General features: G+C 40.1%; 1 protein-coding gene across 28 annotated transcripts in view; it reads right to left on the bottom strand.

The window, feature by feature from the left end:
* HHAT (hedgehog acyltransferase) overlaps positions 1–22450 on the bottom strand; it is a 317507-nt gene that overhangs the window by 255085 nt on the left and 39972 nt on the right. For 26 of the 28 annotated variants that reach the window (XR_011498116.1, XR_011498117.1, XR_011498115.1 and 23 more), the window contains one exon: positions 4512–4625. Coding sequence is in view for 25 of the 28 variants with exons in the window: in XM_070497291.1 (XP_070353392.1) it covers positions 4512–4625 (114 nt within the window). In the remaining 3 variants the exon portion in view is untranslated. Of the gene's footprint in view, positions 1–4511; positions 4626–18246; positions 18475–21301; positions 21439–22450 lie in introns of those variants that run through there. The other 2 variants (XM_044757934.2, XM_070497294.1) reach the window with 2 other exon arrangements.

The raw sequence follows: 22450 nt of genomic DNA, 5'->3' as shown, positions 1-22450 counted from the left end.
GTACTTTTTATGTCTTGTTTAAGAAACCTTTCTCCAATCTAACATCAATAGATATTCTCCTAAATCATGCTTTCTAAAAGTTTTATACTTCTGTTTTTCTTTCTTTTTATTTTTTTGGTGAGGAAGCTTGTCCCTGAGCTAACATCTGTGCCAATCTTCCTCTACTTTGTAGGCAGGACACTGCCACAGCATGGCTTGATGAGCAGTGTGTAGGTCCGCATCCGGGATCCGAACCCAGGAACCCCAGGCTGCCAAAGCAGAGTGCGCAAACTTAACCACATCTTCACCACCGGGCCAACCCCTCTTTTTCATTTTAAGTCCTTAATTCACCTTGAAAATGATTATGTATGGCATGAAGTAAGTATTCAATTCACTTCTTTACAGTATGACTCAACAATTGTGTCAGCACTGTTTACTGAATAGTTCATCTTTTATAAATCAAGTTCCCATCTATGTACAGGTATTTTCTAAACTCTATTCTGTTCTGTGAGTCTATTTGTCTATCCTGGCGTCAATAGAACAAAGTCCTAATTATTAATCTTTATAAGTTATAATATCTGGTAGGGCATATTCTCTGATTTTGGTATCAATTTTATACTATCTTCATAAAATAAAAGTTCCTTCTTTTTCTCTTTCCTGAAAAAGCCTAAGAAAGATTTAAATAGTTTTTGCCTTGAATGTTTGGCAGAAGTGGTGTATTAGACTATTGTTTTCTTTACAAATCAATTTTCTAACTACTGATTCAATTTCTTTTCATGGTTATCGTACTATTTGGTCTTTCTATGTCTTCATGAGTCAGTTTTGGTAAGTCAAATTTTCTAGAAATTTGCCTGCTTTGCCAAAGTTGACAAAATTATTGTTAAAGTTGTGCAAAATATCCTCCTACTATATTTTTCCATCTATTTTTCCACACCTATTATTGGTTATTTGTCCATTTTCTTTGTTTTCTTGACCAATCCTGCCATTGATTATCTCATTAATTCCTACTCTTATTTTCATTCTTGCCATTCTTTTTGGTTTGTTTGTTTCTTTTTCTGCTGTTCTTTCCTAAATTCTGAAGCTGTATGCTTAGCTCATTAATTTTCAGCCTTTCTTCTCTTTTAATATGAGCATATAGGGTTACGGTTTCCAGTTAAGTACACTCTAGCTGCACCCTGCCAGTTTTAACATGTAATATATTTTTCATTCATTTCTAACTGTTTTCTAATTTCCAGCATGATCTCTTTTTTGACCTATGAGTTATTTAAAAGTATGCTTTCATTTTTAATTTCTAAATGGATTAGAATTTTCAGGTCATCTTGTTGCTATTTGTTTTCAACTGATTGCACCGGGATTAGAGAAGGCAACCTATTTAAACACATAATTTGAAATTTGTTGAAAATTACTTTATGGTCCAGTACGTGGTCAATTTTTACAAATATTCTATGCGTTCTTTAAAAGAATGTGAATTATCCAGTTGTTAGATGCAATAATTTACATATGTTTCTTATATTAAGCTTATTAATTACATTGTTCCTTATTGGTTTTTTCTATATATCAATTAGTGATGAAGTTATGCTAAAATCTCTCCCTACAATCATTGATTTATCTATTTACTTTACATATTTTGAAGCAAACAAATTTAGTATTGTAATATCTTCCTAATGAAATGAACTCTTTATCATTAAAGAATAACTCTCTTTGTCATTAATAATGCTCTTTGTCGGGGCCAGCCCAGCGGCGCAGGGGTTAAGTGCGCACATTACGCTTTGGTGGCCCAGGGTTCGCTGGTTCGGATCCCGGGTGTGGACATGGCACCACTTGGCATGCCATGCTGTGGTAGGCGTCCCACATATAAAGCGGAGGAAGATGGGCATGGATGTTAGCTCAGGGCCAAGTCTTTCTCAGCAAAAAGAGGAGGATTGGTGGCAGATGTTAGCTCAGGGCTAATCTTCCTCAAAAAAAAAAAAAAAGCTCTTTGCCAGCTGTTAATAAAACTGCACCAGTACTTGGGAGGGTTGGGGAGAGGTGAGTCTTATATCTGCCTGGAACATCTTTTCCCATGCTTTCACTTTCCTCTTTTTTTTTTTTTTTAAGATTGGCACCTGAGCTAACATCTGTTATGAATCTTCCTCTGTTTTTTTCTTCTTCTTCTCCCCAAAGCCCCCCAGTACATAGTTGTATATTCTAGTCGTAGGTCTTTCTAGTTGTGGTATGTGGGACGCCGCCTCAGCATGGTCTGACAAGCAGTGCCACGTCCACACCCAGGATCCAAATGGGCAAAACCCTGGGCCGGGGAAGCAAAGCATGCGAACTTAACCCCTCGGCCACGGGGCCAGCCCCCATCCTTTCACTTTCAAACTTTCTGTGTCCTTCTGTTTTAAGTCTATCTTGCTAAGAAGCACAAATCTGCACTCTGTTTTATTTCTTTGTTTATTTTCCTTTATCTGTTTATTTTTCTTTTATCTAGTCCAACAATCTTTTTCCAGGAGCATGGGTAGAAACTGGGTCCATTTACATCGATGGTGATTACTGACACATTTGCACTTATTTCTGCCATTTCTTTTTGTCCTGCCTTTTCCACCTTTTACCCTTACTTTTTAACGAAATTTCTAACAAATGAAGCTCACCATTTTTTACGGGAGGAAAAAAAGAATAACACTGGTTCATCACCCCTACTTTACGGAAAATGATGGATTAAGATTCAGTGGGGAAAGCTTTCCTAAGGTTTAGAAAGTGAGAAAGCCTAGGACCGACCATGAGTAGTACAACACCAGCGCTCCCCTGCTGCGCTGCAATGGGCCCCCAGGCACAGCAGTAGCATGAGACCGGAGGCAGTTCACAGATCCCCCTCAAAGTATTTCCTCTTCCCCTCACAGGGGTAAAAAAGACAAGTATTAAGTTATTCATGTTACAGATGGGAAAACTGACACCTCAGGGTAGTACGTCATTTACCTATGGGCGGAAAAACTTTGTGTTGGAAATTAAAATGTTAAATTTCTAGAAATTTCAAAGTCTTAAAAAATACCAAAGCGGAAGAAAAGAAACCCATGAATGAAAGCTGAGGTAGATACATTCATTACTAATTTAGGAATACAAAAAACATATTATTTATTATTAGGTCTGCTCAGAAAGTTAGATGAAATTGGATGAAGATAGTCAAAAGGTACAAACTCCCACATATAAGATAAATAAGTACTGGGGATGCATTGTACAACATGATGACTATAGTTAACACTGCTGTATGGTGTGTTTGAAAACTGCTAAGAAAGTAGATCCTAAAAGTTCTAATCACAAGGAAAACGAACTTTTTCTTTTTTTCTCTTTTTTTTCTTGCATCTATATGAGATGACGGATGTTACCTAAACTTACTGTGGTAATCATTACACAATATATAATAGTCAACTCATTATGCTGTACACCTTAAACTTATGCAGTGCCATATGTCAATTACATCTCAATAAAACTGAAAAAAAGTTATATGAAATTTTTAAATATATTCAGATCTGACAGCATCTAACATTTTAGTTTTTACCACTTTAGAAGATGGAAACCACTTGAGAACAAAAAAGTAATCAATATCATATTTAACACAAAGAAAGTGAGTGTGTTGTTGGGATTTCCCCTATTCCAGGATGAGAAGCAAGCCCAGAAAGTACTGATTTTCAGGAAATAGCTGAAAAACAGCCCCAGTGCAGTCCACATCTCTAACCACATGGCGCCCTGTTCTCTCAGCGTCACGTTCTGTTCCTCTCGCCCACAGGCTCCTGCTGCTCCTGTCCCTTCAGTTTCTTCACCTCTAAGAATTAAACGTTTTTTCTGGGTGGACTTCCAAGTCAGTTTTGGGTTGTGCTTTGTTTTTACTGGGTAGATTTCCAAGCACATTTTTTTCAGATTAGGAATCTACAAAGGCAAGAAGCATGTATCAGAGGCCGCTGGACAAATCCTGGCCCCGACACTACAGAAAGATCCTCCTGGCTTGGTAGCTAAACACATGAAGAGGTTCTCAATTCTGCTTCATGCAAAAGCACTTTTCAAACATCCACTTTGAAGACTCGCCTGTTCTCTATTCCAGGCCAAGGCAAGAGTGAAATACAACTGGAATTCTGACGTACAACAGCTACTATAGCATAAATTACTTGACATTAAAATTATTCCCACTTCGTAATGAAATCATTCACTTTACTTTCTTCTGAACTTGAAGTGAAATTGCATAGATTCTCAACAAGTGGGTTTATTTATAAGATTATTTGATTAGGAATGATCTTAAAGAACATCACCTGAAGTTATTTTTACTCTAAAACCTTCCAAATTCATCGGTTTGAAAAATAACTTGGAGGAAGTAAGTGCAGGATAAGAAACGCATGAAACCTTTATTTTAAATGTCTTATTGGTCATTAACAATTTATTTCTCATCTTTTCCAGACTTCCAAGGCTTATATCCACGTCTCCTGATTCCTAGCTCAGCACTCATACTTCACAGAAAGCAAAGGAGAAAGAGGCTTAGAAGGAAATGATGCACATAATCGTACCTTCCTTGCAAGCAGGTGGGCCATCTGAGACACAGCCACATGGCCGAGGAGAAGCCATACCAGCCGCTGCTTCCCCCACTCCATCCAGAAGCTCCACTCGAAGTCAGTCGGGTCCTAAATAGGCCAGAAAAGGAGTTTATCAGAGAGATTCTAGTACATGCCCGAGACAGAACACAAACTCCAGTTAATAAAACAACTGGGAAGAAGGCCATTGTGAGTCCAAACTCTATAAAATGGCATTTAAACAACACTTCCAGCCTTTACCCCACCACAACTCCCACGACTTGAACTCCTCTCCAGCTTGGCTGGTCTCATTGCCACTCTCCAAATAAGTGTCTTTGTTAAAGCTGATCCCCCAGGACCCTCTGTGGGATAGAAACTACTATTATCCCCATTTAATAAAAGAGGAAACAGAGGCTTAAACAATTCCATTCATTGACCCAGCGTCAAATAGATAAAGAATTGGGGTTATATGCGTTTAGTCACCTAGATGCTTTCACTAACAAGAGAAATGTAAATTGGATGCTAATAAAATTGCTTAAGGTCAGTCATGTTAAATCGTGCTGTCATTTACAGGCAGGAGGATAATTTGATAGAGAAATTAACTAATTCCCTGTAAGATTATAATGGAAGAATGTAAGGTATACTCCCCTTTCCCTCAGGAATTCTGTGTCCATGGGCATCTTGTGCCTGTGTCTGTACCAGGCTCTGCAGGTATGTGGCTCCCTGGCAAGGGCAGGTGAAAACCACTGGCAAGATTGGACACGTGGATGCCTGGGGGCTAACATCTAAAAGTCTTGGCCTCAGGAGCCCTGGTGAGATCATGGTGGCCACATTGAGCATGGAGGGAATAGCAACAGTGATTGCCACTCTCACATGGGCAGTGCAGGCTCGGCCAATGAGCATCTCCGCACCACTACGATAGAGTGAGGATTTGAGGCCCTCAAAATTTTCTAGCAGGGACCAGCCCCCATAGCCAAGTGGTTAAGTTCACACATTCCACTTCGGCGGCCCAGATCCTGGGCATGGACCTATACACTGCTCATCAAGCCAAGCTGTGGTGGCATCCCACATAGAAGAACTAGAATGACCTACAACTAGGATATACAACTATGCACTGGGGCTTTGGGGAGGGAAAAAAAAAAAAGAATTTTCTAGCCAAATTGCATGGGTAGTGAAGGAATCCTCCAGTGACTATTGCTACTGAATAACTCACCAGTCTCTGTAAGTGAAACTCTCAGCTAAATTTAATTGGATTTAGAGGAAAATATGTGGCTGGTTTTTTTTGCACCTGAGGATTGAGGGGCAATTTCATACCACTTACATATATTATAAAACATCCTTTTTTCAGAAAGTAAAATATAGATAAAATTGATCTTGATAAATATCAGACCATGAATGCAGAGGTAGCAAACCCAGCAGCCAAGCTTGCAGGCTCAGCTGGATTTGGATCCTAGATCTACCCACATACTGGCTGTGATGACCTTGAGTGAGATACTTCACTTTTCTGCTCTGTCTGTTCAAACGATGACAGTACCCATTTTCTAGGAACTGTGAGGTTTAAATGAGCGCATCAGTATACCAAAAGTTTTAAACAGTGCTTGGCACGCAACCTCACTAAAAATTATCTGCAACTAACAGCTAGCCCCATGTGCTTCCCATCCTGTGTTAACCAGCCAAGATAGTATGATGCTTTACACGGTGCCACTTCTTTAAAAAAAATTTTAAAAAAAAGATTTCTTTTCCATTTTCCAAATAAAGCAATACAGTACTCTGCATTCTCAAATAACACATACTCCCCACACCCAAGATCCTGATACACAAGCAATCTTCTCATAGAGCCCCGATCCCCACGAAAATCATGGATCTGGTCCACTTCCTTCCATCTAGAGATGACTATGTCAGGGCCCAGGACATGCCCACACCACACAGCCAGGCAGGAGCAGAGCAGAGAACTCAAACCTTTAGTCTGGCTCTTGATCTCTGATCCAGAGTTCATTTCCTCATCTCAAAAATTCCAAATTAATGGAGAGTCAGTTAACTGAATAAAGGTAAACAAGTTCAAAGGTCATGTGATGAGGCCATGCTAGAAAAATGCCACTATTGTAATAGGGATACAGGTAAAAAAAGACACTAAAAGCCAAGATTGAATTTGTTTTAATGCCCTCCTCAAAAATGTTCCAACACTTTAGTTTTTTTAATAATATTTTTGAACACTAAGAATTACATTTAGAATTCATGACCCCAGCCTTACTTATGCTTCAAAACTTTTCCAGTTTTAATTTGTTAGGGGGAAAAAATGACATACTATTTCATAAAACATAAGAAACCAAAAAAATCTTTATGTTTTACCAGAAGGCCCAAGACTACTGAAAACTGTGCTAGTAAACTCCCACCCACAAAAATTACAGTCTTTCATCACTAATTCTTGCAGAAAATATCCATTTAAAGGAAAGAAAAACATTTCTCTCATGTCTATCATTCTCCATTTAAAATATTTACCTAAAGAAAATGACTGGACAGAAAAGTTGAACCAGTGAATAGAACAAGATGGCCAAGAACTAGTGGCTAATGATTTGGGTAAGAAAAATGTTGGCTCTCCTGCTTCCATAAGCAAAAGCTTTCTAGAGTCCGAACTCCATCACGCACTTCAAGGCAAATGTTAAAGTCTCAAATTAAGAACAACTTTCTCATATTCTGTTCCTTCCCCATTTCCTTTCTTTTTTTTAAAAGATTTCATTTTTCCTTTTTCTCCCCAAAGCCCCCTGGTACATAATTGTATATTTTAGTTGTAGGTGCTTCTAGCTGTGGCATGTGGGATGCCACCTCAGCGTGGCCTGATGAGTAGTGCCATGTCTGCACCCAAGATTCGAACCGGCAAAACCCTGGGCTGCGAAAGCCGAGTGTGCGAACTTGACCACTCAGCCACAGGGCCGGCCCCATCCTTTCTTTTCTTTTTTAAGATTTTCTTTTATTTTTTTATTTTTCCTTCTTTTGCCCAAACTCCCCCCAGTACATAGTTGTATATTCTAGTTGTGGGTCCTTCTAGTTGTGGCATGTGGGACGCTGCCTCAGCGTGGCTTGATGAGCAGTGCCATGTCCGCACCCAGGATCTGAACCAGTGAAACACCAGGCCACGGAAGCACAGCACCTGAACCCAACCACTCAGGCACGAGGCCAGCCCCCCCATTTCCTTTCTTGACCCTACAGTTCTTAGTCAATTAGAGACCTCTTCTTCAGTTCTGTAAGGGAGTCAGACATAAACTGGGGGTAAATTCTAACCAGACAGAAACAGGAAGGCTCCTCCATGGAGAAAAGGGAAACTGAGCTCCAAGGAAAGTAAGCCACACTCAAGCTGGGACATCAGTGCTTCTCAAACTTCAGTGTGCGCACAAAGCACCTACAGATCTTGCTAAAATGCCGATTCTGCTCCAGGAAGTCTGGAGTGGAGCCTGGGATTCTGCATTTCTAACAAGCTCCCAGGCAAGGTCATGTGATGTGATGCTGCTGGCCTGGGGACCATATTTCAAGTAGCAAAGATCTACATCACTAATTACACCTCCCTACAGCGGAATGTTCACAAGCCCAGAGAACCCTTAACAGCTCACCACACTCCAGACCATTCCCAGGCAAGGACACGCTAAAGCTGACCACCTGATATTCACAAACAGAGCAACAACCATCCTGTTCACCATGGAAAGCTGTGAGCACCCAGAGTTAAGAACCTACTGGGCTTGGGGCCGGCCCAGTGGCGCAGCGGTTAAGTTCACACGTTCCGCTTCGGTGGCCCGGGGTTCACCGGTTCGGGTCCTGGGTGTGGACATGGCACCACTTGTCAAGCCATGCTGTGGCAGGTGTCCCACATATAAAGTAGAGGAAGATGGGCACAGATATTAGCTCAGGACTAATGTTCTTCTTCAAAAAAAAGAATCTGCTGGGCTGAATAAGTTAACAGGCACAGTTATTCATTCTGAGGCTTTCAATCTGTAGCCTGGCAATCCTGAGAACTCTGGAGGATGCAATAGTTCTGGGTCTGTTAGGTACTGACTTCACCTTCCTGGTGAAACACTGTTTTTCCTACTTTTAACAAAAGAATGGGTCTGGGCCTGGTGTTCTTAACTGCGGAGTTCTACACTAGGCATTGTGGGAAAATCTAGAACTCCTCACCCATCCTGTGCAGAGCTCACAGCACCGACACGGACACCCCACAATCAAGACACTCTGAAAACCAACTGCAAAGCAGGAGAGATAATAATGGAGTAAGCGCACCACATATATTTGTGTAACTGAGACCTTTCCTTCTCATCTACATTGCCGATTGACATTCTGGGTATGAGTTCTCTAATAGCCTCACAACTACCTTTAAAGTAGCTTTTGTTTGTTCACTTGTTTACACTCCATGTTACAGATGAGTTCATGGAAGTCAAGAGTAAGCAAATTTTTTGCCCAAAACTAGTAGGGGGCAGAGCTGGGTTTCAAACCCAGGGCCGTTGGATACCAAGGAGGAAACCCTTTTCCAAGATGTTTCTACTGCTGACCTCTCTACATGGACTCCTCTGTGACACCCAGACACACACCACCCCCCAACTATCTGACCGAATTGTCTCCAACCCAGAGATGCCTCTTCAATGCCCTCACAACCACAAAGATATCAGTTCAGGTGTGAAGCCTTCTCTGCCCCCCAGGTGGACCTCACTGCACCCCCTTCTCTGCCATTCACCCTTCAATTCTACGCTTTCATTATAGCACATTTTACTACAGCATATTTATTACAGCACTTTCATTATAGCTAATTCATGCATTTTCTCTCTATGGGGGAAAAAATGGTAAGTTCCTGAGAGCAAGAACCTTGACTTAACCACAAATTTGTATCACAAATGCCCAACATTCAGGAAGCTTTCAAAGTGGTGGGGGAGTGAAATCAGGCAGCCTAAGGTCTCATCACATTTCTTCCCCCGGAAAAACTTGAACAAGTCCCTCAACTCTCTGGACCTGAGCCTTCCTGTGTGTACAATGAAGGGCTGAACTAGCCAAATGGCTAAGATTTCTTTCAGTGCTTTCAAGGTCTGAGATTTTCAGTGGAACACAGTTATTTTCCAGGCTAAAGGAAAGAAATACTGAGTGCTGGTCATCAGCCCACAGACTGAGTCCTTACTGTGTGCCCACCAGTCAGAAGAGGGGGTGCGATCTCTCTGCTCATACCGCCACGTGACCAATCCAGGCCTCCACATCCCATACCCATGCCATCAGCCTGCTCTGTTCCAGAAAGTTCCCCACTCACCCAACCTGCCCTCTTGCCCAGAATGGGAAGAAACCACTGCAGTGTGAGGATTCACTATGTGGTATGATTCTGCCCATGGCATAAGAAAACGACCCTTAGAGAAGTTAACCATCTTTCTCAAGGTCCCACAGCCAGTACATGACAAAACCTGACTGTGAAGCCCAGGTCCTCAGGCTGCAAAGGCTGTCTTTCATGTGATAAAATATATAGAACATAAAATCTAACGGTTAAGAACCATCTTAACCATTTTTAAGTGTACAGCTCAGTGGCATTAAGTACATTCACATTGTTATGCAACCATCACCACCATCCGCCTTAAGAACTCTTTTCATCTTGTAAAACTGAAACTGTGCTCATTAAACAATAACTCCCCCATCCCCCCCCATCATCTCAGCCCCTGGCAACCACGTTCTACTTTCTTTCTCTATAGATTTGACTATTCTAGGCACCTCAGGTAAGTGGAATCATACAGTATTTGTCCTTTTGTAACTGGCTTATTTCACTTAGCATAATGTCTTCAAGGTTCATGCATGTTGTAGCACGTGTCAGAATTTCCTTCCTTTTTATGGCTGAATAATATTCCCTTATATGGATATACCACCTTTTGCTTATCCATTCATCTGTTGATGGACACTTGGGTTGCTTCTACCTCTTAGCTGTTATGAATAATGCTGCTATGAACATGGGTGTACTAAATGTTTAATTTTTAATGTTTTGAATTTTAACTTATTTCCTAATGTTGCCAAATGACCTTTTTTTACCCTGTGCACTGATATCTGGAGGCTCAAATCTTTTCCAAAATCATCTAGTAGTTCAAGCAGAGAAAGTTAAAAAGATATTCCTAGCAAATGAGAATCTCATGTTGTCAGCTCACCACTGAGTAAATCTTCCCTTGTTCTGGCCTTGAATTTTCATCACGCCTAAACCTCACTAGATTACTGCACTCTCACGCATGGCCCCCTAGCTGGGGTACTGCACTCTTATCCCAGGGGGATGGCCAAGACTCTCCTCCTGTGCTGTTTCTTGCATTCCTCAGACAATGCTAAATTAAGCCACAGGCTTAAAACCATTTTCCAGCTGAAGATAACACAAACCCATGGCTAACAAGACAAACTAGTGAACTGAGATGTCGTTAAAGTACTGAGTGCCAAGTAAAACCCTAAGGTCCCCACCAAGACACCTTAGGTGAAGCCAAGAAATTCATCCTGCAGCTACTGGGTTACACCGAGCCCACTGGTTCTTCATCCTAGAGTCTCCCACGGCCTAGCAGTAAATCACTGCTCTTACCAGAAGCTAAATCTTTAATGCAAATTTCAGGCTATTTGCCAGCATTTAACAGAACTAAAATTTCGCATCTTAGGGATTCTGAAAAAGCTTGAGTTTTTTGTTGTTTTGCGGTAAAATTCACATGACATAGAATTAACCATATTAAAGTCAATTCACTGGTATTTAGTATACTCACAAGGTTGTGCAACCACAACATCTAGTTCCAAACTATTTTCATCATCCCAAAAGGAAACCCTGTACCCATTAATCAATCACTCCCTCCTCCCCCAGCCTCTGGAAACCACCAATCTGCTTTCTGTCTCTATGGCTTGACCTATTCTTTCTATTTCAGATAAATGGAATCATACAATATGTGACTTGGCTTTTTTCACTAGCATGTTTTTGAGGTTTGTCCACATTGTAACATGCATGAATATGCCATTCTCTTGGCTGAATAATATTTCATTGTGGGAATATACCACATTTTGTTTATCCATCAATTAATAGACATTTGAGAAGCTCCCACCTTTTGGCTATTGTGAATAATGCCACGGACATCTAGAAACATTTGTTTGAATACCCATTTTCAATTCTTTTGGGTGTATACCTAGGAGTGGAATTGCTGAGTCATACGGTAGTTCTAAGTTTAACCTTTTGAGCAACCACCAAACTGTTTTCCACAGTGGCTGCACCATTTTACATTCCAAACTTGAGTTTCTGAGGCAAAACGAGGTCTTCCTCAACTAACCCTTCATCAACAGGGGGCTACTGGCATCACAGAGAACTCTCCCAGCTCTGACCACTCCTGCCTCCTTGGGCAGATGCTTTAGGAAATCTGCTGTTGTAACATTCCATTTCATCCTGGAGGCAAATGTCAGCAACGGCTGGAAATAAGAGGGTAAAAAATGGCTTTGGAGAATATCTTATTGTATAAAGTACTCCCTGAAAAGTTAATCCTGTCAGTCTGCAGGATTCTGCATCTGAATCTTTTTTTAATTCTTTCGGTTTGTCTGAATTCATCTTTCTGTTAAGATTGACACAGAGGCCAAAATGGTTATTTACTTAGTGATGAAATCTGCTCTGACCAGCAAATCTATTACCATCCATAAACATGATCTGGAACGGAAGGAACTTGATAGAGATCTCCTTGGTGCAGCCGATCTTGGCTCAGTACCCACCAGAAGGAGGGTTCAGGACCTTAGAATTGCAAAGTCAAATTTCTCAGGGTTCAGGAAGAGCTGCAGCCTAACTAGAATGTTCAACTACTTCCGCTGACTCAATAGACCAAACTCTGACACTCATTTCTACACTTCTCTGGGGCCTTAAAGGGAGGATGGGTGGAGATTCCCACAGAGTTAATGAACAGACTTAACGTCACTAACACAGAGATAGGGGGCTTTAAAATCCATCCGAGAAAAGGACACCAAGAACAAAGGAAAGTGATTAAGATGGATGGCATCAGAGGAAGTCTTGCCTGTTTCCAGTCGACACTATCTTCACCCATCACAATGCAGGGAAAGTGACCTTGTTCCTATGAGGCTGACGGAGCCAGTGGTGTGCTGTGTGGGGCAGAAACCAGAAGGTGCTCACACTCAGGAGACCCACGCTTAGTTCAGTTCTGTGACCTACTGTTATGTGACCTTGGGCTGGGAAGTCCTCCTTTATATAATCAGAATTAAATATGATCATGAAAACTAAAGGGATTGACAAATGAAGCCCAAAGTCTAATGTTAGAAAAGTTAATGCATCTAAAATTGAACTCATCCCTCCAAACCCATCCTGCTTATTGCTGTCAAAATACTCCCCCTTAAACAATGGTTAGCAAACTTTTACAAAAGGGCCAAATGGTAAATACTTTCAGCTTTGGGAGCCATACAGTCTCTGTGGCAACTACTCAGCTCTCATGGTGTAGTCTGAAATAAGTCGCAGACAACACATAAACGAACAGGTGTAGCTGTGTTCCAACAAAACTCTGCTTACAAAAACAGGTGGAGGGCCAGACTTGGTCCACAGGCCACAGTTTGCCGACCCCTGTTTTAAGGGATCACCATGTCTCCTAGCCCCACCACTCATCTCCTAGCAAGAGCAGGTCAGCAGCCCTGGTTTATTACACACCTGGATGGCACTTTTAGGTAATTTGCTACTAGCTCTGAAGTCTGCATCGACACCCAGGAAGCAGATTCTCTGAAGACCATGGAAGGGTCTCAGCAGCAGCATATCAATTAGCCCTTGTCATCCAGGAAAAAGTTGGGGTTACTGCACATCTTTTTCCTCCTTGTGCTCTGCTGGACTTACATCATCCTGGGGACTATTCCCTGCACATTTAGGCTTGCTCCCTCCACTCTGTACCCTCTTCACAACACCAAAGAAATATTTTCAAGACCACACCTGATCATGTCACTCCTCCACTTAATATTCTTCACGTTTTCTCCTTAGCATTCCAGAGAAACATTCTCAGCAAGACTCATGCAGCTCTCACACTGGCCCTGCCCACCCCTTCATCATCCTGCCTAACCTTTTTCCCCAGGTCTAATACAGCTATACTGACCTCTCTGACATTCACCCAAACATGCCATGTCCACACAGCTGGAACTTCCACCCTTTGTTCCCACTTCTTGGAGAAACCTATCCTTCACACATCACGATAATGACGACCTACCTCTCAGGTCTCAGCTCAGGCAAACCCTCTCCCCGGAAGCCTTCCTAATCCATCTGTTTACAGTCTGGACTCTGTCCCTAGTCTGTGCTCCCACAATGCCCTATGCTTAACTTTATCATGGCAACTTACCACATTGTGCTTTAATTGTAGGTTACCGAGCTGCCTCTCCGCTAAACCGTGAACTCCTTCCTGACAGAGACTACATATATATTCAGCACTGTGCCCCCCAAAAAACCAGCAGATACTGGATGCTCAATAAAAGCTTGTTGAATAAATTGAATGATTATACGATGGGTCAAATTATTTTAGGAACCTGGTGTAAGCACAGTCTACTGGGACAGACGAATAAGAGATACAAAAAGTGGAGAGGGGCTGGCCCAGTGGCATAGTGGTTAAGTTCACCTGCTCCAGTTCAGCAGCCCGGGGTTCATGGGTTTGGGTCCCGGATGTGGACCTACACACTGCTCATCAAGACATGCTCTGGTGGCATCCCACATACAAAGCAGAGGAACACTGGCACAGATGTTAGCTCAGAGACAATGTTCCTCACCAACAAAAAAAGAAGAAAAAGTGGAGAACCTGGCACCTGTCCTGGAATGCCTTTATAATCACAGTTAGGGAGCATAAACTCATAGAATATTTCTGGTGGATGATCTGCTCCACCTACTCCAGCCCTATTGTCCGGTAGATCAATTACTCACTCTAATAACAGAGATGGACAAAATAGAGGACTATTATAATAGAGGACCTATTTCATGATTTAATTACAAGATTTAAATAAATCAAAATATGGAAAACACTTGGAATAGTGCCTGATACTTATTAAGTTCTATGTATGTATTTGTTAAATAAATATATAAACACACAGAAAAAAACAACACATTCTATTTCACTCTGATAGCCCCAGAAACATAAATCCAAGAGTCTTCAAGTTGCACATCCTGAAACAGATAGAGATTCTCATAGGTAAAATCTGAGAGAGTTGATCTGCTCAAGATCCCCCAAACCCAGTCAAAAGAAAGGAAAGAAGGAAGGTTCTAGAAACTGGACTGAAAAGGAGGGAATCCATGGTTAACAAAATGGGAACATCAGCAATCAGAAAAGCTGCAACATCTAAAATGCCATGATAAAGTGACCATCTTAACTTTCTCCTCAAAATAAAACATCTGCTCCGTATGGCAGATACTGCCATTTGGCTCAATCAACACTCCTGCAGCTCCCCTCTAGCATGACCTCTATACATTAGAGGTCAGAAGGCAAAAAACTACATTTCCCAGAATTCCCTGCAGCTTGCATGCCCGTATATACGACCTAGCTTCTGATGAACAAATACACACACGAAGACTTTGAAGGTGAAAGAACATAAAGATGTAGGGGCTGTGAGACTCTTCGGAAAGAACGGTGGCAGAAGCGCTTGTTTTTCTTCAGTAACCAAGGTGGACACTCCCGAGTCCACTTGGTCCCAAGGTGTTGCAGCTTCCTGGTGTGGCAGTTTTGACTGGTGCACCACAGCACTATGCTCTCAAGCCAGGAGCTATGCAGCAGCCACAGTTTTGCAGAGTCGCTCTGGGAATTGCTCCTGGAAGCTTACTTAGTGCCCATCTCTACAGTCCTTTCAACTAATCTGAAATTCCTGCAATAACTTCCTTTCTGCTTAAACTCACTGGAGTGGATTCTGTTGTCTGCAATGGAACCTTGATCAACATACTTTGGAAGGAACGTTTCTTCTGATTGCAATCCAGCTCTAGCTTTATTATAGAAGCATTATGAAAATAATTCACTTTGAAGGACGCTACTCTGAAATAAGTCTACTCAGTGGAGGAAAATAAAATGGATAAAAACTTTAGGTCAGCCCAAGGAGTGTTCTAGAACTGGATAATGAAGATAGTGAGTGTTTTACATTCACAAGAGTATGTATTTACATATTTCAAAACCAAATAGAAAATGATCTACCTAACCCACCAGTCTATATTTTTCATTACCATGACTCTTTTCTCCTCAGATAGAGAAAACAATGGAGAACTGAATATATTTGGTGTTTTCCTTATCCTCATAGCCAGCATTTTGCAAAAAAGAAATACAATCGAAATACTAGCTATTTTTGTGTATCTAGTTCTTAAATAGCTTTATGTGCATATTATTTACTTTGAGACCATACCTAATTCCTAACCACACTGAGCAAAAGTTATCTGTGAACAGAGGAAACTTTTATAAGATATTTGAATCCAGAAATGTTCCCCTGCACATTCAAATGCAGCAAGCTCACCTTAATGGCCTATAAATCTCCAAAGGAGAAAGAAAAAAAGAGGATTAATTTGTAGGAATTCTGCACAGAAGTAGAACTGCTCTCTGGATGAACTCACACTAATGATTCATTAGCAATTATTGGGAGAATTTTCTTTATCTTTCAACAGGAGCTTTGCTATTTCCAAAATAATTTGAAACACATTATTTCACTGCTCACAATTTCCAGAGACAACATTCTTTCCCCAACCACTATTTCCTCAAAGATAAAATGTTTTCACTAACAAAACTTGTTTTTCTGTAAATAACAAAGTCTCTGCTTAAATGTCTTTACTATCCTACATAGGTGAAGAAGATGCTCACAAGGGTGGGGTTGTCATCAACAGGACTAGGACAAAATGCACTGTTCGAATGCATTGTGCCCAGTCTCTCAATTGACTCTCATGATCTAAGTCTGCAGATTGGTCCAGGGTATAATGGGGGCAGGGAAGTACCTTGCAGAAGAAGAAAAGAGAAAAGCTCTCAAGACAACTTAATTAATCAAGAGGACCCAATTGGAGCCAGCCCTGATGGCCTAGTGGTTAAAGTTTGGCACGCTCTGCTTTGGCAGCCCGGGTTGGGTTCCCAGGCTTGAAACCACACCACTCACCTGTCAGTAGCCATGCTGTGGTGGCAGCTCACATATAAGAACTAGAAGGACTTACAACTAGAATATACAACTATATATTTGGACTTTGGGGAGAAAAAAAAAAAAAGAGCAAGATTAGCAACGGATGTTAGCTCAGCCTGAATCTTTCTAGCAAAAAAAAAGGGGGAGAGGGGACCCAATTAATGTGTGTAAATTCTCTGGATCTCATCAACCCAACTGCCAACCTAAACTCAGTAACATCCTCTAGCTACACCTCTACCTATCTACTTCCTAGAAGTCACTCCAGATTATTCAAGACTTCTGCAGATACTTGGTTAAACATGTATAGATTCTATCTTGCTGCTTCATCTCTTCCATATTTCTTCCTTTCTTCCTGATGCCAACAATCAAATTTCTAAAAAGAAATATTAAATTCTAGTATGAAGTCAAAGGCACAAAAACTATCTAATCTTCCCCACATCTCTCAAACTTAAAAAACACTAACCATATTTTCTACAAGGTATATGGAGAAGTGAGCTGTAAATAATTAATAAGGCTGATAAATAAGTTAAGGATCATGACAAAAAGAAAATGTAATAGGATGGGATGGCTAGACAGCAAATTACACAAGCTCTTAAGATTCCCCAGCTACAAACTATGCTAATTAAATCATGCATCTCATTAGTGTCACTTCTCCAGGATACCAAAAGACAAAATCAGTCACAGTAACATGGAGAAAAAAAATGGTCCCCCGCCCTGTGGGGGTCATGGTCCTCACACTCAGAGAATTTGCTTTCTGCTTAGGAAGTCTTCATGCATTCAAGAAAACTAGTTAATACATAACATAACATCTATGCGATGGGCAAACGCTAGCAAACTAGAACTCCAGATGGAATTCCAAAATGTTGAAGGTCACCATGGCAGAAGGCCAATGAATTCTTCTAAGAGTGATAAAAGAGAGAAAAAGGAAAAATTAACATTTTTTCCACCCATCCAGGGGGAGAGGAGGAGAATCCTTCATAATTCCAGATGCCATTTTTCTCCTTGAATTTTACACATTGTGTAAAAGACCAGGAAACATAGGTAATCAGGGTATGGAAGGATTCTCCCACACATTTTTCAATCCGTCCCCTTTGCCCATTACCTAGGTGACCAAGCTCTCAAAGAAAGACCTTCCTGTGAAACAACAGAAAATATATAAATTGGTCTCTGTACCTTGTGCCTCACACAGAGCTCCTAAAAGCCTTGTAATTTTCTAAGTGATAAGAGCACTAGGAGCATCTTCTGTTCTAATATTTGGTCTTTGACTGCAGTTTCTGATTCAGAGCTCCTAAATCCCTTAGAATTTCCTGGGTGATAGGAGTATCTTTTGTTCTAATGAGGTGACTCTGGGTGGGCTCCTGGATGGGGGCTGGACACCAGAAAAACCAAACCATGATTAGCAGCTTGGGATTTTTCAGCCCACCCCCTATTCTCCAAGGAGGAAAGAGAAGCTGAAAATGAAGTTAATAATTGATCATGCCTATGTGCTGAAGCCTCCACAGAAATCTCAAAAGTACAGGGTTCAGAGAGCTTCCAGGTCAGTGAACACGTGGAGGTGCTGGGAGAGTGGCACTCCCAGAGAGAGCACGGAAACTCGGTGCCCCTTCCCACATACCTTGCTGTATGCATCTCTTCCATCCAAACGACAGCTGTATTCTTTGTCACATCCTTTTGTAATAAACCAGTAAACAGAAAGTAAACTGTTTTCCTAAATTCTATGAGCGACTCTAGCTCAATCAATCAAACCTGAGGGAGGGGTCATGGGAAGCTCCGATTTATAGTCAATCAGTCAGAAGCACAGATAACAACCTGGACTTGCAATTGGCAACTGAAAGGGGAGCAGGGGAAGCAGTCTTGTGGGACTGGGCTCTTAACCTGTGGGGTCTGAGACTATCTCCATGTAGACGTATCAGAATTGAGTTAAACTGTAGGACACCAGCTGGTGTCATAGAATTGCTTGGTGTGGGGAAAACCCCTCACGCAACTGGTGTCAGAAGTGTTGTAAGTGTGGTAGTAGTATGAGAGAAAAGGAGAAAAACACAAGAAAAGAAGTGAGGTTTTCTATATACTTCTCTCTCAGAGCTCCCCTTAGGATGGTCAGCCACCAAAGTAGCTGAGGTGCCTCCAAGGCTAAGGACAAAGGCAAATAAGAACAAAAACCAAGGCTCACCACATCCTCAGGGCATGTCTCTACCATCCATTCCCCCACAGTGCATTGCCTCAGCCATCTCTCTGCAGAAACTTATTTATTCATTAATAAAATGAAATCTTTTTTATGATGTCTGAAACTTACTTTAAAATATTTCAACGCAGAGACTTCTAGTTCCAGGCAAGATGCAATAAACACATTTCTCCCTAACCCTGCCAACTAAGGACAGCTAAATTATAATTCCCTGGATGTACGATAAAACAAACATAAGAGACTCTGAAAGATGGAAAAATGACAGACTGGCTAAGGACCTCAGGACTTGGGGAATGACAATGAACAAAATAAAATAAGTAAAACAAAATAACTCACTGGATGAGCTTAATAGCAGAGGTAGATGACACTGAAATGAATCATTGAACCTAAAGATAGGTCAGTAAAAATTAAACAATCTGAATAACAGAGGGGGGAAAAAAGGCTGAAAAATAAACACACAGAGCCTCAAGGATCTGTGGTACAATGACAAAGATCTAACGTTCACGTCATTGGAATCTTAGAAGGAAAGGAGAAAAAATGTGGGGCTGAAAAAATATTTAAAGAAGTAATGGCTAAAAAACTCAGGAATTTGGCAAAAAGCAGAAACCTACAGATTGAAGAAGCTGAATGAACCCCAATCAAATATAATATACCAATCAAAAACAGAGAATAAATCTGTTTCTTAAAAATTTATTCTGCCAGATTTATTGATAATAAATGATCCGATGCTATGCTGTCTACAAGAAATTCACTTCAAATATAACAATATAGGTAGGTTGAAAGTAAAAGGATGGAAAAGATTATGCTATACAAATGTCAATCAAAAGAAAGCAGCAGTGGCTATATTAATATTAGATAAACTAGACTTCAGTGAAAGAAAATCACCAGGATCAAAAAGGATCATTAAATAATGATAAAAGGGTCAATCTGCCAGGAAGACATAGCAATCCTAAATGTCTATGCGCCAAACAACAGAGCCATAAAATACATGAAGCAAATACTGATAGACCTGAAAGGAGCAACAGACAAATCCACAATTATAGTTGGAGACTTGAACACTTCATTCTCAACAATTGATAAAACTACTAGAGAGAAAATCATTAAGGATACAGAAAAACCTACCACCAACAACCAACAGGATCTTATCAATATTTACAGACCAATCCATCGAACAACAGCAGAATACACACTCTTTTCATGTGCCCATGGAACAATCACTAAGATAGACTATCTCCTGGGCTATAAATCTCAACAAATTTTAAAAAATTTCATCAGAAACAGTGTATCCTCTGACCACAATGCACTTAAACTAGAAATCAGTATCAGAAAGATAACAGGAAAATCTTCAAACACTTACAAATTAAGCAACATACTTCTAAATAATCCATGAGTCAAAGAGGAAGTCTTAAAGGAAATAAAAATTAAATAGAACTGAATAAAAATGAAAATACAATCTTACAAAATGTGTAGGATGCAGCAAAAGCAGTGCTGGAGAAAAATGTATTTGTTGTTAATTTATAACACTAAATATTAGAAAGGGTAAAAATCTCAAAACTCTAAGCTATCACCTCAAGAAACTAGAAAATAAGGAGCAAAGTAAACCCCGAGGAAGCAGGAAGAAGGAAATAAAGAGCAGAAATCAATGAAATAGAAAACCAAAAAACAGAGAAAACCAATGGAAAAAAAAGCTGGTCGTCTGTAAAAATCAATGAAGTTCACAAATATCTAGCAAACGGACAAAGAATAAAAGAGAAGACAACCTAAATTACCAATATCAGGAAAGAAATAGGGGATATCATCACAAACTCCATAGACATGAGGATAATAAGGGATACTATGAACAACTCTATATACATAAATCTGACAACTTAGATAAAATGGACTAATTCCTCAAAAAGCACAAACTACCAAAACTCATCCAATACAAAATATAAAATTTTAACCATGGAACAAATTGAATTCATAGTTCAAAATTCCTGAACGAAGAAATCTCCAGTCCCAAGTGATTTCTCCAGAGTATTCTACCACACATCAAAAGATGTTCTCTTTGAGAAAAGAGAGAGGGAAAAACATGCCCCAACTTATTTTATAAGTCTAGCAATGAACAGGTGAAATCTGAAATTAAAAATGTAAGATCATTGATAATCACTCAAAAAATAAAATACATAGGCATAAATCGAACAAAACATGTATAAGTTTGTATGTTAAAGACTTCAAAACACTAATGAAAGAAATCAAAAAAAGATGTAAATAGAAAGACATACTGTGTTCACGGATTGGAAGATTCAACATTGTGAAGACATCAATTTTCCCCAAATTGATCTACAAGTTTAACAGAATTCCTGTCAAAATCCCAGCAAAACATTTTGTAGTTATAGAAAAGCTTATTCTAAAACTTATATGGAAAGGGAAAAGAACTAAATGAACTAAACCAATTTTGAAAAAGAATAGAGTTAAAGAGATTACATTACCTGATTTTAAGACTTACCAGTAATCAAGAGAATGCGGTATTTGTAGAAAGACAGACACATAGATCAATGGACCAGAAATACAGCCACCCATGTCCAGCCAATTGATTTTTGACAAAGGTGCAAAAACAACCCAATGGAGGAAGAATGGTCTTTTCGACAAATGGTACTATAGCAGCTGGATATCTACAAGCAAAAAAAAATACTTTAGCTAAACTAACACAAAAATTAACTCAAAATGGATCATGGATTTAAATGTAAAATGGAAAACTATGAAACTTTTGGGAAAAAAATAGGAGAAAATCTTTGGGCCATACAACTAGGCCGAGAGTTCTTAGACATGCCACCAAAAGCACAATCTGTAAGAGCTAAAATAAATCAGTCAACTGGACTTCTGTGAAAGACTCTACTAAGAGGATGAAAAGTCAAGCCACTAAGAAAAAATATTTTAAACCACCTACCTGACAAAGGACTAGTATCCAGACTACACAAAGAACTCTCTAAACCCAATAGTAAAAGTAAAACAAACAATGCAAGTAGAAAAGGGGCAAAAGACATGAATGAAATTTCACCAAAGAGAATATACAGATGACAGATAAGTACATGAAAAGATCATCATTCAACATCATTAAGCATTAGGAAGATGCAAATTAAAACCATGATGAGATATCACTGCACACGTATCAGAACAGCTAAAATTTAAAATGTTAATAATATGAGATGCTGGCAAGTATGCAGAGAAACTGAGTATCTCATACCTTGCTAGTGGCGATATAAAATGGTAGAGCCATTCTGGAAACCAGCTTAGGCAGTTTCTTATAAAACTAAACATATGTTCATCATACAATCCAGCAATCAAACTCCTAGGTATTTATTCCTGAGAAATTAAAATTTATGTCCACATGAAAACCTGTACACGAATATTCACATCAGATTTATTCACAACAGCCAAAAACTAGAAACAACCGAAATGTCCTCCAGTGGTTGAATGGTTAAACAGACTGTGGTCCATCCACATCATGGACCAGTACCCTGCAGTGGGAACGAATGAACTACTGACACATGCAACTTGGGTGGATCTCAAGGACATTATGCTGAGTGGCAAAAAAAAAAAAAAAAAAAAGCCAGACTCAAAAGGCTATTGACTATATGATTCCATTTATATAACA

Source organism: Equus asinus, chromosome 25 (genome assembly GCF_041296235.1).
Source record: "Equus asinus isolate D_3611 breed Donkey chromosome 25, EquAss-T2T_v2, whole genome shotgun sequence".
Classification (NCBI taxonomy): Eukaryota; Metazoa; Chordata; class Mammalia; order Perissodactyla; family Equidae; genus Equus; species Equus asinus.
Note: the sequence above shows the minus strand (reverse complement) of the source record. Positions and strands in the feature narration are given on the sequence as shown.